This window comes from Orbicella faveolata, unplaced genomic scaffold (assembly GCF_042242905.1).
Source record: "Orbicella faveolata isolate gen_17 unplaced genomic scaffold, um_ofav_v1 contig_35, whole genome shotgun sequence".
Lineage (NCBI taxonomy): Eukaryota > Metazoa > Cnidaria > Anthozoa > Scleractinia > Merulinidae > Orbicella > Orbicella faveolata.
This window is the reverse complement of record NW_028301564.1, coordinates 2,210,556-2,224,379: the sequence shown is the minus strand read 5'-3', so window position 1 is coordinate 2,224,379 and position 13,824 is coordinate 2,210,556. Positions and strand designations below refer to the sequence as shown.

Here is a 13,824-nt window from a genome sequence, read left to right as displayed (position 1 = left end):
AAAAACTAGCTGTCATCTGTCGAAAATTATACTGAAATCCAACTGTAAACATGTACCTGCAGATGACATCGTGCGCGCGCAAAACAAGTGCGAGATACGCAAATGTTTTACTTACTGGGGAGGTGACGGGAAAAATGTAACGGGCACCGTAAAAAGTTTAAAAAAGGATCAATAACTTTAAAAAACGCGTGGTTACCCCTATATTTTATGTTATGACGTGGAAGTGGCAAGCCTATTCAGCACGTGATTAGTTTCTTATCGTGAGCAAAAGATATTTAGACTGTATTTTACTGAAACAGAGGAAGTCTGTCAGAGACGCTAAAAGTGCTGTTGCAACGATTTTGCGGTTATAAAAACATACCAAAAATGGTTTTTATGTTACCATTTACCAGATACGATTTCAGTATCAATGTGGTTTCCGATGCCTAATGCCCGGGGATTAGGCTGAGAGCACAACATGACTGACATTTCAGGCTACCGATTCACCCGCCTCCTTGACAAAACCACACGGGACCGAGAAACCGCTTAACTTGAAAATAAAGATTTAAATAGTAACGATGTCCTAGCAGCAATTTCAGTGTATTTTTGGTACACTTTTCGTTCATTAACCTCGGCAAAAAAGTGCGACTTTTGCTGAAACTAAGCACATATCACAAACATTTTGGCAGAATGACTGATTTTGTTTTGTCCGTCCGTCCGTCCGTCTTTTTTAATCTTTCCCTATGTTAGTAATTGCTTTTTCACTTCTGGGTTAAAATCATTGTTTTTGCGGAATTTTTGAAGCTTCCTTCAATAAGATTTAAATGTTGCTTTTCTCAAACTTGAAAACAGACGGTGTGTTGTTTCGCCGAAAGAAAACACGGTGTTCTTTTTCTGCCGGAACAGCGGACCAGGAAAGGTCAGGGGAGAGATTGGCTTTTTTTTTTTGGGTCACTTCCTGTCGTCTTCTTTTTCCCTTTTAATGTTAGAAGAACTATTTCCTTCTATGGTAAAGGAACATCAATGTCATACAACAAATGAATTCGGTGAAAACCCTATGATACAAAAAAATTGTTTTCGACAAATGAGACAAAACTGTTTGCTGGCTTCGTTTACTGTCACAAACAAAATATATTTGAGGTCTTATTATTGGAACATGTACTTAGGTTTGAAGGTAAAAGTTGTAGAGGATATTAAACGGAGACGCGAAGATATATATGTTATTTGCCGGTTGGGAGGTCCATGTCGTGAGTTTAAATCATGAATTCATTTATTTTTTCCTCTCTCTCTCAAATCACTTTTATAATTGTGGACCTTTTGCGAGAATCAGGTCCGCGCTTAGAACCAATCATATTGCAGGATTCGTTATCGTGTCCGCTTGGAAAAAGATAAAAAGTATATTTTCGAGTAAAATCGTATTTTTAGCACGGTATAATAAAATCATATCTTCAAGCCACCGCGCCGGTGCATTTTCTTTTTAGTATGTAGACAAACTGACTGTTTGCGAAAACAACCGTCAAAAAGCGGGAAATGACGTCATCAATATCATCACAAGTGAATATATGGCCGGTAATAAGCCACTCGGGTCCCGGATGTACTTTCATTTCAATGGGTCATTTCCGAGTTTCCTTGTACCTCTGTTTCAAAACGAGTCTTCGTGCAAAACCTTTCTTATGAAAATGACTTTAATTTGCATGAAAATGAAGCTGTAGGCGGATCTCATTTTCAAATGAATGATTTCGCACGTAAACTCGTTTTGACACAAAGACAAAAGGCAACTGGCCTATTTGACGAGTGGTGTATTTTCTGATAAAACACTCGTGTCTATGTAATAAAAGGGGATAATTGTTCGAGTCCCTTTTTGTTGACCCTGATGTTTTATGCGGACTACCCCACCGACACTATGCCAGGTACTTTCAGTGGAAACTATTAATGTGACCGAACAGTTTATTGTTATAACTTACAACCAAAGCCTTCCCCCTTTTAGCTGTCAATCTTCAACTTAACCGTAAAAGACGTGAACTCAACAAAAGAAGCAAACAAACTAAAGCTGGCATGTTTCCTGATAGCGTTTTTTTAAATCAGAATTTTCATATAATGCTTTTTGTTATACCCGAGATCACTGCTGGTACCTGTGTATCAATTGATAAGAAACACATACAGATAAACAAACTGACATGATTAATATATGACCTAACCAGTGACCACCAAATATTATATTTTTTAAATTTCAAGGTTCTAGTGAACGTGGCCTGTTGGTCTAGTGGCATGATTCTCGCTTAGGGTGCGAGAGGTCCCGGGTTCGACTCCCGGACAGGCCCAGAAATTTTGTTTTTGTGACGAAGAGCTCTTCTCAAGTTGTTTAATAGGTTAATATTCAAACCTCGGAAACGTGGCATGAATAAAAACTCATTTATCTCTTTTTTCATTCAAACTTGTTCAATCCATTGCAAGATCTAAGTGCTACAGCGCATCTTGTCAGCCAGCAAAAGACTAGCTCCTTCTTCGTTCAGTAACAGGCGTGTCCCCTGCCCAGCAAACGGGGTTCCATCTGTGCGCAATTTCGGTTTGATGTCTACAGGAAAGTGTAGATAAATGCTTAAAAAACCCTCCACATTACTCTAGCAGTGCTCTTCAGGATAATCAGTTAGCCAGTAGAACACCCCTGTTAGCCTGAGTAGAGGCTTTTCCACCTACAGTTGTACCAACTGGGGTATTCAATGAAATGGGGCTCCGTGTTTTGTTCATATCCCCACGAGGGCTAGAAAAATATAATAAAACAAGAGATTAGGGTAAAAATGCCATCAACGTTCTTCCCCATAGAAAGAGAACTCATTGTCGTTTGCGACAGAAAGTCCTTTTTCCGCAGCCTGCGTAGCAGACGTTTAATGGGGAGGGGAGCCGGGAGGAAGAGAACTCCTCCGTTTTTTTTCCCCGAATTCTCTTTCTCCTCCCCCGCCCCCTTCCCTTTATACGCCTGCTACGCAGGCTATTTTTCCGACAAGCACAGAACTGGAAAAATCCGGACACAAACTTGAATGGGCGGCGATCATTCTTAATTGCTGCTCAGCCGAAGAATCCCATCAGGGGGACTAGAAATACTCCTGGTTGCTTCATGCTACAGAAACTGGGATAAGCTCCGGCTTGATGGTTCACTTGGCTCTTATGCAGACTTACCTCCATAACCTTACATATTAATTGTAACTTATCCATTAAGTTTAGCAAATCAAAAGAACATCAAGCTAATAAAGTTCCAATTGTGTCTAGTTTCTTTTCCGGTATGTACGCATAGCAGACCTATTTTACCCTCGGGATCCCTCGGGATATACATAGGTTCGAATTTAGAAACCGCTGGTCAAAAAGAATACGCCATTCTAGGAATTTTTGATTTGTCCTACTTTTCAGGACCGTCACATGATTTGCACGCAGTCTTCTAGCTCTATGATGGAGGGTGCAAAGGTGGTTTTCGTTGCCTTTTTTCTCGCGTTCCTCGGCCTATGTTCCTCCAAACCGGAAGGATACGTTTTTCTAGAACACAGGCATAATGTCGAAGCTTGGCGAGAGGACGGCTGGGAGAAGCATGATCGACTTTCACCTTCGGAAGATGTTTTCCTTACCTTCGCCCTGAAGCAGAGCAACTTGGAATCACTTGAACGTTACTTCTGGGAGGTTTCCGATCCAAGATCTTCCGAGTACGGCAATCACTTTTCCTTATCCAACCTAACAAGGCTTATAGCGCCATCTCAAGCGACTCTTGCAGCCGTCAAGGCGTGGCTGGGAAGACATGGAGTCCGCCCGAGCGACTGTATGACAGTGCTCACGAAAGATTTCATGACCTGCCAAATGTCTTGTGAAGCTGCAGAAGCAATACTTGTTGGAGCTAGGTTTTACCGTTTCAGACACTCCAAACTATCGAGGCCTGTTATCCGCTCGGTGGAACATTATTCTGTACCAGTGAGTGTCGCTCCTCATTTAGACTTTGTAGGCGGGGTGCTACATTTCCCTACGGTCAATGGCCCATCTTTCTCTAGGCTTTCTGAGGAGGAGATTGTTGACAGTATGGAATCTTCCAAACCACAAGACAAGGACCAGATACACATCGGTGTGTTCCCAAGTGTTTTACGAGAGCGCTATAATGTCTCTGATACTGTTGGCACTCATCCAAACAACAGCCAGTCTGTGGCTCAATTTCTGGAACAGTACTTCAACCCTGGGGATTTAACAGAGTTCTTTACTCTCTTCGGCGGTTCCTTCAAACATCTGGAAAAAATGACGGAAGTGATTGGCCCAGACAGTGGACGTTCTGGCATTGAAGCGAGCCTTGACACGCAGTACATAATGAGTATTGGCGCTATGGTACCAACTTGGTTCTGGAGCACTGGCGGACGCCATGAATCACAAGAACCCTTTTTAGAGTGGCTTGTAGATGTGAGCAATCATCCAAAAGTGCCCTGGGTACATAGTGTCAGCTACAGTGACAATGAAGATACACTTGATGTAGATTACATGAACAGAATCAATGTGGAATTCCAAAAGGCCGGTGTTCGAGGCCTCACTTTTCTTTTTGCAAGCGGCGACAATGGGGCTGGTTGCAAAAAGAAGAAATTCCGTCCTATGTATCCTTCATCATCTCCCTATGTTACCACAGTTGGCGGCACAGCATTTAATGATCCATTCACTGTGTCTGGTGAGTACGCTTATGAAATTAGTGGTGGAGGGTTCAGCAATGTATTTCCCCGCCCATCCTATCAAACAGATGTGGTTGAAAATTATCTGAAAACGGGTCCCCACATTCCCCCGACTTCATACTTTAATCCAAATGGCCGTGGATTCCCTGACATTGCAGCGCTGTGTAATCACTTCTGGATTGTCAATAACCTAGTTCCTGTGCCAGGTGTGATGGGAACTTCAGCCTCTACTCCGACTGTTGCTGGTATCATTTCCTTGATAAATGATGCACGTTTGAACAACAACAAGCCCCCCTTGGGTTTCTTGAATCCGTTCTTGTATCAGAATGCAGCAGGAATGTATGATGTCACAACTGGGCACAATGAAGGCTGTCTGAGTGAGGATACTGGGTTTTATGCTGCAACTGGCTGGGATCCAGTCACTGGTTCTGGCAGTCCAAACTTTCCGGCATTAGTGAAAGCTGCTATTAGTAGCCAATGAGGTTTGAAAGAAAGTTCCATTGATTTTTTATAGGTCCACGTTGTATTACCTGGTAGCATACAAAGCTTGCAAGCAAAAGTTAATTAAGAGAATTTTTATTCAAATATTCAATTATATCATGTCTTAAAAAAAGGATTGAAAATATCCACATTGATACCTTGTAGCCTGTGTGGGAAAATTAGTAAATACATTGTTTGTACTAAGATTGCTAATAAAAAGAAATTGCAATTTCATTGGCTTTGTGCATTGTGCTTCATTTCAACTTACTAATTCCTCCTTTTGCGGTGTTCAATCCTCACCAGGATCTTTGCATTATGTTCCTGGGCAAGACACAGTTCTCTTGAGGGTGTTTTTCACAAGTACATATGCATGAGTGTAACATAAGCTGATGCAGTATGATGCTGTTTAGGAACTTTTACTTTTGAACAAAAGTGCCGGGGTGGGGTGGGGCTCTGGACTCTGGATTGGGGGGTCTGGGTTCAAGCCCTGGCGGTGTTGTGTTCCCCAGTGCCTCTCTCCAACCAGGTGTATAAATGGGTACCAGGGAGGAGTAGAAATTCTCCTAGCCACTTCATGGTATGAACACTGGACAGATAAGCACAGACCTGATGGGCCAATGGGATCAAACGATATATTTTCAGCTTGAAAGAAACTTTGTTTTCATTTGACATTTACTCATCCTCAGATGTCTTGCTACAAAGCTGAAGGGCAGAGGAAATACAGGAGAGTGAGAGAAAACACTTTGTCTCTTATTAGCTAGAGGTTTTCCTTTCTTTTTAATCATCTCTGAGTCATCCTTTTACCTCTTCAAGTTTGCCAGTTACCCTGCGAGCAGTTGGTTTCTCCTATGCTGAACGTTCGGCATAAGAGAAACCAACTGCTTGCAGGGTAGCCAAAGTAAATTAGCAGCACAAATTCTTTTTTTTTTGTAACAATGATCCTCAAACAAAATATTTGTGTTCAAAGAACTGCTAAAGAGTTTGGAATGGTGACTGCAGGAGTACAGCTACATTGTCGTGTACATCATTAAAGTTACTCCACTGTCCGTGCAGAATACTGTCTTTGCAGCAAATTTGAGTCTTTTCATAATACTGACGAGGCATAATCGTCAGTAACCAAGGCCTGGAGCTCAATAATTGTTTTTGTGCCACAAGTCTGCGGTAAATTACCGTTTTTTGTAAATACAAGGCTTGAGACTGAGGCCCTCCAGCTGTTTTGATGGAACTAACTTCACACAATCCTTACTCTTGATGAAATCAAACATCACAAACATCTTGTTTGTAGTGTCCTAGGAGGTACAATACACCAATATATTTAGCCTGTGAACCTAAGTAGGCATGTGTGTGTTCTCGTAATGATACTCATCATCAGGACAGACATTGATTTAAACCAAATCTCTCTTTACGAAACAATCTGATTGAAAACCAAGAAGTATAATTTCAATTTTGACAGGAACCATTTGTTTAAATGTTAGGGGCCCATAATATGTATGTGTTACATTGATGGCATGATGGAGCACACATTGACTAAATTGTTACTGGCTGATCAGACATGCAACTGAAAATTTTCACCTGGCTTGTAATGGAGTTAGTAGTTATTGCTTAAATTTAAGGGCAACATTTTTCTGCTCTGCATGTATACAGTCTATAGATATGGTACTGGGCGAAGATGGTACATGTAATTTAGCACAAAGCCTAATTTCCATTGCTTATAGATTGCAAACAGTCTCTTGCTTGAAAATCTGTGAGGAAGAACGCAAAACAAGTGAGCGTGCGAGCAGGACTGCGAATGTGACGTGCAAGTAGCACGTGGTGAAGCCCCGAGTCATGAGTAGCATGGGTGTTGGAAGACGAGTAAAAAGAGATGCCCGACACCTGTGCTACTCATGGCTTTGCATGTCGCACTGACCGCTCACTTGTGTTGTGTTCTTCTTTACATTCTTCCCCATGGAATTTTAAGTAATAGAGAGACTGCTCACAGTCTATCCATTACTGGAAAGACATACCTCATTTTGGAGTTTATATCCCAGTTTTGAGAGTGCCTTGGTAAATTGTGCTGTGTCATTTATACGACTGGCCACTTCAGCAACTTTAAGAATACCCCTATCATAAGATTAACGGCATCACACACGATAATGAGTACCTGGCAATCCAACAGTTTAGGCTGTGACATTGGAATACGACATAATGATGCATAAATATACATAATATTTACCATCATTGCTTTTATCCTAACAAGTCAACCTCGCATGAAGACCAAGTATTTGTCTTAAGATATGTGTACAAATGAGGAGCAAAGAGTCTCTACTGTACCCTGGTTTGAGAACTCTATGAGCTTCTCTCAAGAAATCCACCAGGTTCGTTCCCATCAAGGAAAGACAAAACACAGCGACATCAACACTTGCGGAGCTTAAGGGGACCTGGGAAAAGACATTCAAAAGTCTTAATTAAGTTCCAATAAGGGTATTAGCTTCAGACTAACAAGCTTAACCAAGGTTAATAACATTGTCTGTCAGGATTTCTCTTCCACATTAAATGTGAAAATTACTACTAACAAATCTGTCTTCCCTGGGTGTTGGTCACCTGTGTGAATGCATCTGTAAATGCACATTATTATTATTATTATTATTATCATTATCATTATCATTATCATTATCATTATCATAAATCATTATCATTATCATTATCATTAACGTTATCACTAACATTATCATTATCAGTATCATTATTATTATCATTATTATTATTTTCTTTTTAATTTAACCAACCTTTGCCATGTTGCATGCAGTCACAAACTCATTCTTGGCTACAAGATCAAATGAATGTACTTTATTTACAACACTTTGGGCAATGATTGCTTCTCCACAGCCAAAATCTGCAACTACTTGTGATGTTGACCTAAAGACCAAAAGAGAAATATTATTTCTAAATTTGTAACCTGTGTGAAAACTTGTTTGTTTGTATACATGTAATACCCTGAAAGCTGGATAGTGTGATGTTTATGTCTGGGTTGTGGCAGCTCACTCTAACTTTATACCTCCATGTAGGTGTATTTACACAATTAACTTGTATCTTATCTTATCTTATCTCCTCAAGAGATGAGAGGGACAAAGCGTAGACTGAGATTAACTTGAGCATTGAGCACGGATGCAATAAAATGCAAATGCTCTGAGACTGAGGTATAAAACTTTATACCAAACACTCTGGTTAGTAACCAGTCCATTGTGTCAGTGTGTGGTTGCTTACATGTTATGCTCATAAAAGACCCAATCTGGTTACAACCACTTCTTAAATTCTCAAGGTGGTCACCTAAGAGAACGTCAACAATATATTTATGTCTTTACCTCTTCTTCAACCATTCTATGATGTTGTTGACAGGATTGATGGGCCACAGTTTGACCTGATTGGTGAAACCTCTGTGATAAATATCAAACAAGTTTGGATCTTTAGAAAACATTGCTACTGCCTCATCTCCTGTTGTAGTGTATAACTGTTGATTTATCCATCTAAACCTTGAAGATTCCAACTGCTTTGTCATCTTTTCTTGGAGGCTTGACTTATTCCGAGGAGCAGGGGAGCTCAAAATACTACTGTTTCTGTCATTGAGCTCTGGGCTGTGTTTACTTATTTGTTTGTCACAACAACTATCTTGTTCAAGTTTGCAAGTTTTCTTTCTTTTTCCGTGCTTATGAGTACCTTCTGAAGTGCTTTCTCCCATATCTAGAAGCTCAGAATGATCTTTGCTACCATCCATTCTTCTTTTCTTTCTTTTCTTTCTTTTCTCTACCTTTTCACTGTCACACTTGCTTGGTCCTTCAATGGAGCTAAGGATTTTTTCTATATCTGCATCTAGTGGGGTTGCAGAATTGACAGTCTCTGATTGACACTGATTGACACTGTCAATACTAGCCCTTTGATTGGTTCCTTTAGTAGAGATAATCTCATCATCACAGACAGTTCCTGATTGGCTATCTCTTTCCCGTGTTAGCTGAGAGTTAAACTTTTGATCAGTTTTAACATTTTTCTTTCCTTTTTTGCTACTGACATCTTTTTCTTTAGTTTCATCATTTCTTCTTTTTTTCTTTGCTCTCTTTCTTTCATGTCCATTAGATTTTTCATTGTTTGTACTCAATAAAACTGGTTCTTTAAATTCTGCAGCAGTGTGCTCAGAACTTACTTCTTGAACTTGTTTAAATTTATTCTTTTGTCTCTTGTCTTTTCGCTTCTTTTTAAGTTTTCCCGTACGCTCTTCGTTCTTCAAGGCTTTCCTTTTTTCTGCCTTTGAAGCATTCACTTGATTTGCTGCCTCTAAAACAGCTGAACACGTGCTAAGCTTACTTGTCGAGATATCGCCGAAGAGTTGATGAACAAGGCAATCCTGCGCCTTGGATGTACTTTCCCACTCTAAAACGTCGAAGGAGCTTTGCATACTGTTGTGTTATGTCACCCTTGCAGGCTAAATATACATAATTTTAATGGTGTTTTGTAGAGATCTCGAAAAACCACGGGCATCCACCATGTTTGAAAAATGGTTTTATGCGGTCAGCGATAATCATATGTGATTTGCGTCAGGCCGAGGCTCCGAAGGTCCTCTTCTGCTCGATCCACGATCCATCATGGCGGTGGGAAAAAATAAGAGACTGACCAAAGGAAAAAAGGGACTTAAAAAGAAGATGTGAGTGGTGTCACTGATTTATGTCATCGTAAAACTATTGCTACATTACATGAGAAGCATTTTACTGAACGAGAATCGGTGGATGGCGAGAATATGCAATGGATTCAACTGGATGTACATTTGGTGTTATTGTTCAATTACACTGCGCCTAGTACTTGTATTCGACTGTTTTACTTTGAATGTGGACAAAATGTTTTAGAAATGGAAAATTTTAATATTGTGCATGGTGTCACTTTTTTATGACGCCCTTATGTGTTAAATCTGTCGTTTTTATTAGCGTTGATCCCTTTACCAAGAAAGATTGGTATGATGTCAAAGCTCCGTCCATGTTCACCATCAGACAGATCGGCAAAACCATGGTGACCAGAACAACTGGAACTAGTAAGTAATACTGTACATGACACTTAGCAATTCAGCCAGTCGTAACGATGGTTTGGTTAGTTTTGGGTGTAAGGTATACAACTTTTCAAGTTCCCTTTTTTGTATGGCAGAACTGGGAGTCGAAAGAGATGATGCACAATGAAAAATAGCTTTTCGCAAGAAAAGAAAATACAGTCGAGATTGCGTTTTTCTGTGTGTGATCTCTTTCAGACTTGGTAGAGTAATTGAATTTATGCAAATACAGCCAAACCTCTCAGTAACAGCCACCTTAGGGACAGAAGAAAGTGACCAGTGTGGAGAGGTGGTTGTTATGGGGAAATAGGGGTGTTTTTTTTCTGTTTTTTTCAGGGGTGTAGCATTTTTTTGTCTAGAAAATGTGTAGTGTAGCATTTAAATAGGTAATGCAATGAAAATATATCGTAAATCAGAAACAGAGCCCAGTGACTTGTGGTATGGATCAAGTTTTGTGGCCTTTAACAATAAAAATAGTGGTGTTTTGTGTACACTGTTTGTCAGTCACTGATTCATTAACGGACTGTTGTCAAGAGGTAAACTTGGAGAGGTGGCTGTTGTAGAGAGGTTAAAATAAGAGTGAATGTATGGACCATTCACTGGGACAAAAAAGTGGCTGTTAGTGGAGAACAGAAGTAAAGAAGAAAATTAAAAGAAGTCATTAGAACACAGTGTTCCAAATTCTTTGAGAGATTTTTAAAGGTCGCATACTGTGTAAAATTATTTACAGTCTTTAACTTCTAAAATGTCATAAATATAGTTTATGATAGATTGTAAAGTTAAAAGATCTGCCCACTATCGAATGTCTGGTAACATTTGCTAGTAGCAAAGGAGAAATTGTATTTATTACTCTTCACACAGAAATTGCTTCTGATGGTCTCAAGGGACGTGTGTTTGAAGCATCACTGGCTGACCTTCAGAATGATGAGGTTGCGTTCAGGAAGTTTAAACTGATTTGTGAGGATGTCCAGGGAAAGAACTGCCTTACCAACTTCCATGGCATGGACATGACCACAGACAAGCTTAGGTCGCTGGTCAAGAAATGGCAGGTAAGTTGTTGTCCATAAAATTGCCATTTGGGAATGTCTGGCATTTTTGTAGTAAGACCTGTTCTTGATGGAAGTATGTTTACATGCAGCCAAGGTGGCATTTCATTAAAGTTCAGTTCAATGTATACATACATGTACATTTGTAGAAATGTTTTCTTGTGATAACATGCACTGATATTTCTCTGTACACGTAAATGTAATTGGTCTAAAAGCATATAGTACTTTCCATGAATGAAAATCAGTATGTATTTTGGAAATCTAAGTGGTACTACTTTCCTAGCTGAATATACCAATCTTGCTTAGATTGTGTCATTCCAGAAACTATGCATTCCCCCTGGAAGGTTTTTCAGTTTGGACCCCTCATCCCTCCATAAAATTCCAGTTTATCTCCATACTACCCTATAAAGATTTTGTTATTTGACACCTCCCCCGCCATCAGAATTTCCAGTGACTTTCCATGGGATGGGTATGGATATTTTCGGAACTGCACATTTCATAACACAGTTAAGCCATTCATTGTAATCTTGGATTAATCTGATTAGTAAAGAAATGCAAAATCTGCTTTTGGATTAAGGAATTCAATGTTGGATTTTCCTAAACAAATGCACCCTTGGTTACATATCAGGAGCAGTAAACAGGCTAAACAAGTATTTGCTGACTCCATCTCTTTATCTCTTGTAGACCTTAATTGAAGCAGCTGTCGATGTTAAAACCACCGATGGCTACCTGCTCAGGTTGTTCTGTATTGGTTTCACCAAGAAAAGGCAAAATCAAATTAAGAAAACAGCTTATGCCAAGCATTCACAAGTGAAGGCCATCCGTAAGAAGATGGTCGACATCATCACTCGTGATGTCAGCACTGGTGACCTCAAAGATGCAGTCAATAAGCTGTGAGTATCTTAACTATGTGAACATTATCAATTGAAGGATTTTGTGCAGTAAGGGTATATATCACTTTTGGACTGATTTTCATTTTTTGCAGGATCGAACTATTTCTTGAAAATGAAGCACAAATCAGCAAAATTACGGAATGATGCTTTTCTTGTCAAAACAAGTCAGTCTGCCAAAAATTAGCTCATTCCTGCAAAAAATGAAAATAGGCCCAAAAAGCGATGTACTCCCTTTTTGCATGAAATCCTTCCAATTGTTAACGTCGAATGAGAGGAAGGGTATAATACTTAAACTGTAGTTTGTGAGTTACTTGGTAGATCAAGAAGCATGACTGGAAAATTTTCAAATAAAGAGGTTGTCATTTACACAACTGATTGTGTTATAGTTGAATGGTTCATATTTATATTTGTTTCCTGATGGCAGAATCCCAGATGCCTTTGGCCGAGACATTGAGAAGGCCTGCCAATCCATCTACCCTCTTCATGATGTTTTCATCAGGAAGGTCAAGGTTCTGAAGAAGCCGAAATTTGACAGTGAGTTGTCTTTTAATAATTTTACATGCTTTTTATATTTAATCGTACCTTTTTGGTACACTTTGGCATCATATCAGGTGAGTTTGGCCGAGCCAGGGTTCTTGTTTTGGCAAGACGTAGTCGAGCCAAAATACTCATGACAAGACCAAACAAGCCTGATATGCTAATGTACCCAAATTCGGCAATGTGACCATTATATCGTAGCCATACCAGGTCATTGATATCACAGGATATCAGGACAGCCGCCACGGCTTCTGATTGGCTAATTGTGAATATGGGTGCAGTAAGCTGTAATAACCCTTGAAAACAGACTTCTTGTGACACCTTTGTTAAAAGTACATGTAGTTGTCTTTAAACAGTGGGTTAAAATGAGCTCATGAGAACAATCTCATACTACTTGGAGATAGGAAATATACTCAACAGTGCTTGTCATGGTGGGGGGATATCTCAGGGAAAGGAGGATTAAATTTCTGTAGGAGTATTTCTCATTAAAGAATCTTGGCACTTGTTGCTCATTGCCTGATTTTGTTTACAAGTGTAAAGTCGGTGGCTAAATAAGCAGAAAGTGGCTAATTCTCTGTATGAGATGCGTCTGCAGGGAATGATGGTAGTTGTATTCATGAAAACAAATATCCATTCCAAGATGATGAAAACAACTACCATGATTCCCAGCAGGCTCGTCTCAAAGAGGGAATTGACTCAGCGGAGTAGCCAGCTGACATCATGAAGTAGGTGGAGATTTTCACAGGTAGCTAACAACAACCCGAACACTGTGGCTTTTACTATTAGAAAGGCAGGTAAAAAAAAATTCATTTTGATGATTCACATGTACGATTGGAATGTGGATTCAATAAATACTACCAGAGACTGCGGCCAGGTTATAACCGAAAGACCTTTGTGTAGGAAGGTATAGACATTTTCTGCTCAATTATTCTGACTGACTGATTCAAACATGCTTTATTTTTCTACAGTTGGCAAGTTGATGGAGATGCATGGTGAGGGAGCAGCCCACAGCAGCACAGATGAAAGTGGCACCAAAATTGAACGAGACAGCTTTGAACCACCTGTGCAAGAGTCTGTGTAAAAACAATCAGCAAAAATTGAACATAGCAAATTAAACTTCTGAAAGAAAAGAG

General features: G+C 39.8%; 3 protein-coding genes and 1 non-coding gene across 4 annotated transcripts; 3 read left to right on the top strand and 1 right to left on the bottom strand.

The window, feature by feature from the left end:
* The first annotated feature begins 2,228 nt into the window (after nucleotides 1-2,228).
* Nucleotides 2,229-2,300, top strand: Trnap-agg (transfer RNA proline (anticodon AGG)). Its single transcript has one exon. It is a non-coding gene; the product is annotated as a tRNA-Pro (tRNA).
* Nucleotides 2,301-3,353: 1,053 nt separating this feature from the next.
* Nucleotides 3,354-5,381, top strand: LOC110048414 (tripeptidyl-peptidase 1-like). The gene has a single exon (XM_020754203.2). The coding sequence runs from the start codon at nucleotides 3,394-3,396 to the stop codon at nucleotides 5,146-5,148; it is 1,755 nt and encodes a 584-aa protein (XP_020609862.2). The 5' UTR covers nucleotides 3,354-3,393; the 3' UTR covers nucleotides 5,149-5,381.
* Nucleotides 5,382-6,063: 682 nt separating this feature from the next.
* On the bottom strand, nucleotides 6,064-9,688 carry LOC110048380 (uncharacterized). The gene is made up of 5 exons (XM_020754168.2): nucleotides 8,492-9,688; nucleotides 7,916-8,045; nucleotides 7,461-7,567; nucleotides 7,154-7,250; nucleotides 6,064-6,436 (listed from the first exon to the last, which is right to left on the bottom strand). Exons 1-5 carry the CDS (start codon nucleotides 9,574-9,576, stop codon nucleotides 6,314-6,316), a joined length of 1,542 nt encoding a protein of 513 aa, XP_020609827.2. The 5' UTR covers nucleotides 9,577-9,688; the 3' UTR covers nucleotides 6,064-6,313.
* A 20-nt stretch (nucleotides 9,689-9,708) lies between these two features.
* Nucleotides 9,709-13,824, top strand: LOC110048415 (small ribosomal subunit protein eS1). Its single transcript, XM_020754204.2, has 6 exons — nucleotides 9,709-9,822; nucleotides 10,100-10,203; nucleotides 11,077-11,264; nucleotides 11,946-12,154; nucleotides 12,579-12,688; nucleotides 13,660-13,824. The coding sequence occupies exons 1-6, from the start codon at nucleotides 9,764-9,766 to the stop codon at nucleotides 13,770-13,772; spliced, it is 783 nt and encodes a 260-aa protein (XP_020609863.1). The 5' UTR covers nucleotides 9,709-9,763; the 3' UTR covers nucleotides 13,773-13,824.

What these genes read in the sequence shown, in the direction of transcription:
- LOC110048380 (XM_020754168.2), bottom strand. Translation starts at nt 9,576, where the DNA reads ATGCAAAGCTCCTTCGACGTTTTAGAGTGGGAAAGTACATCCAAGGCG. An exon ending in CTGCATGCAACATGGCAAAG is followed by an intron (nt 7,568 to 7,915) that starts GTTGGTTAAATT and finishes GTCTTTTCCCAG; the next exon opens with GTCCCCTTAAGCTCCGCAAG. An exon ending in CATAGAGTTCTCAAACCAGG is followed by an intron (nt 7,251 to 7,460) that starts GTACAGTAGAGA and finishes ATCTTATGATAG; the next exon opens with GGGTATTCTTAAAGTTGCTG.
- LOC110048414 (XM_020754203.2), top strand. Translation starts at nt 3,394, where the DNA reads ATGATTTGCACGCAGTCTTCTAGCTCTATGATGGAGGGTGCAAAGGTG.
- LOC110048415 (XM_020754204.2), top strand. Translation starts at nt 9,764, where the DNA reads ATGGCGGTGGGAAAAAATAAGAGACTGACCAAAGGAAAAAAGGGACTT. An exon ending in GACCAGAACAACTGGAACTA is followed by an intron (nt 10,204 to 11,076) that starts GTAAGTAATACT and finishes CTCTTCACACAG; the next exon opens with AAATTGCTTCTGATGGTCTC. An exon ending in AAAGATGCAGTCAATAAGCT is followed by an intron (nt 12,155 to 12,578) that starts GTGAGTATCTTA and finishes TCCTGATGGCAG; the next exon opens with AATCCCAGATGCCTTTGGCC.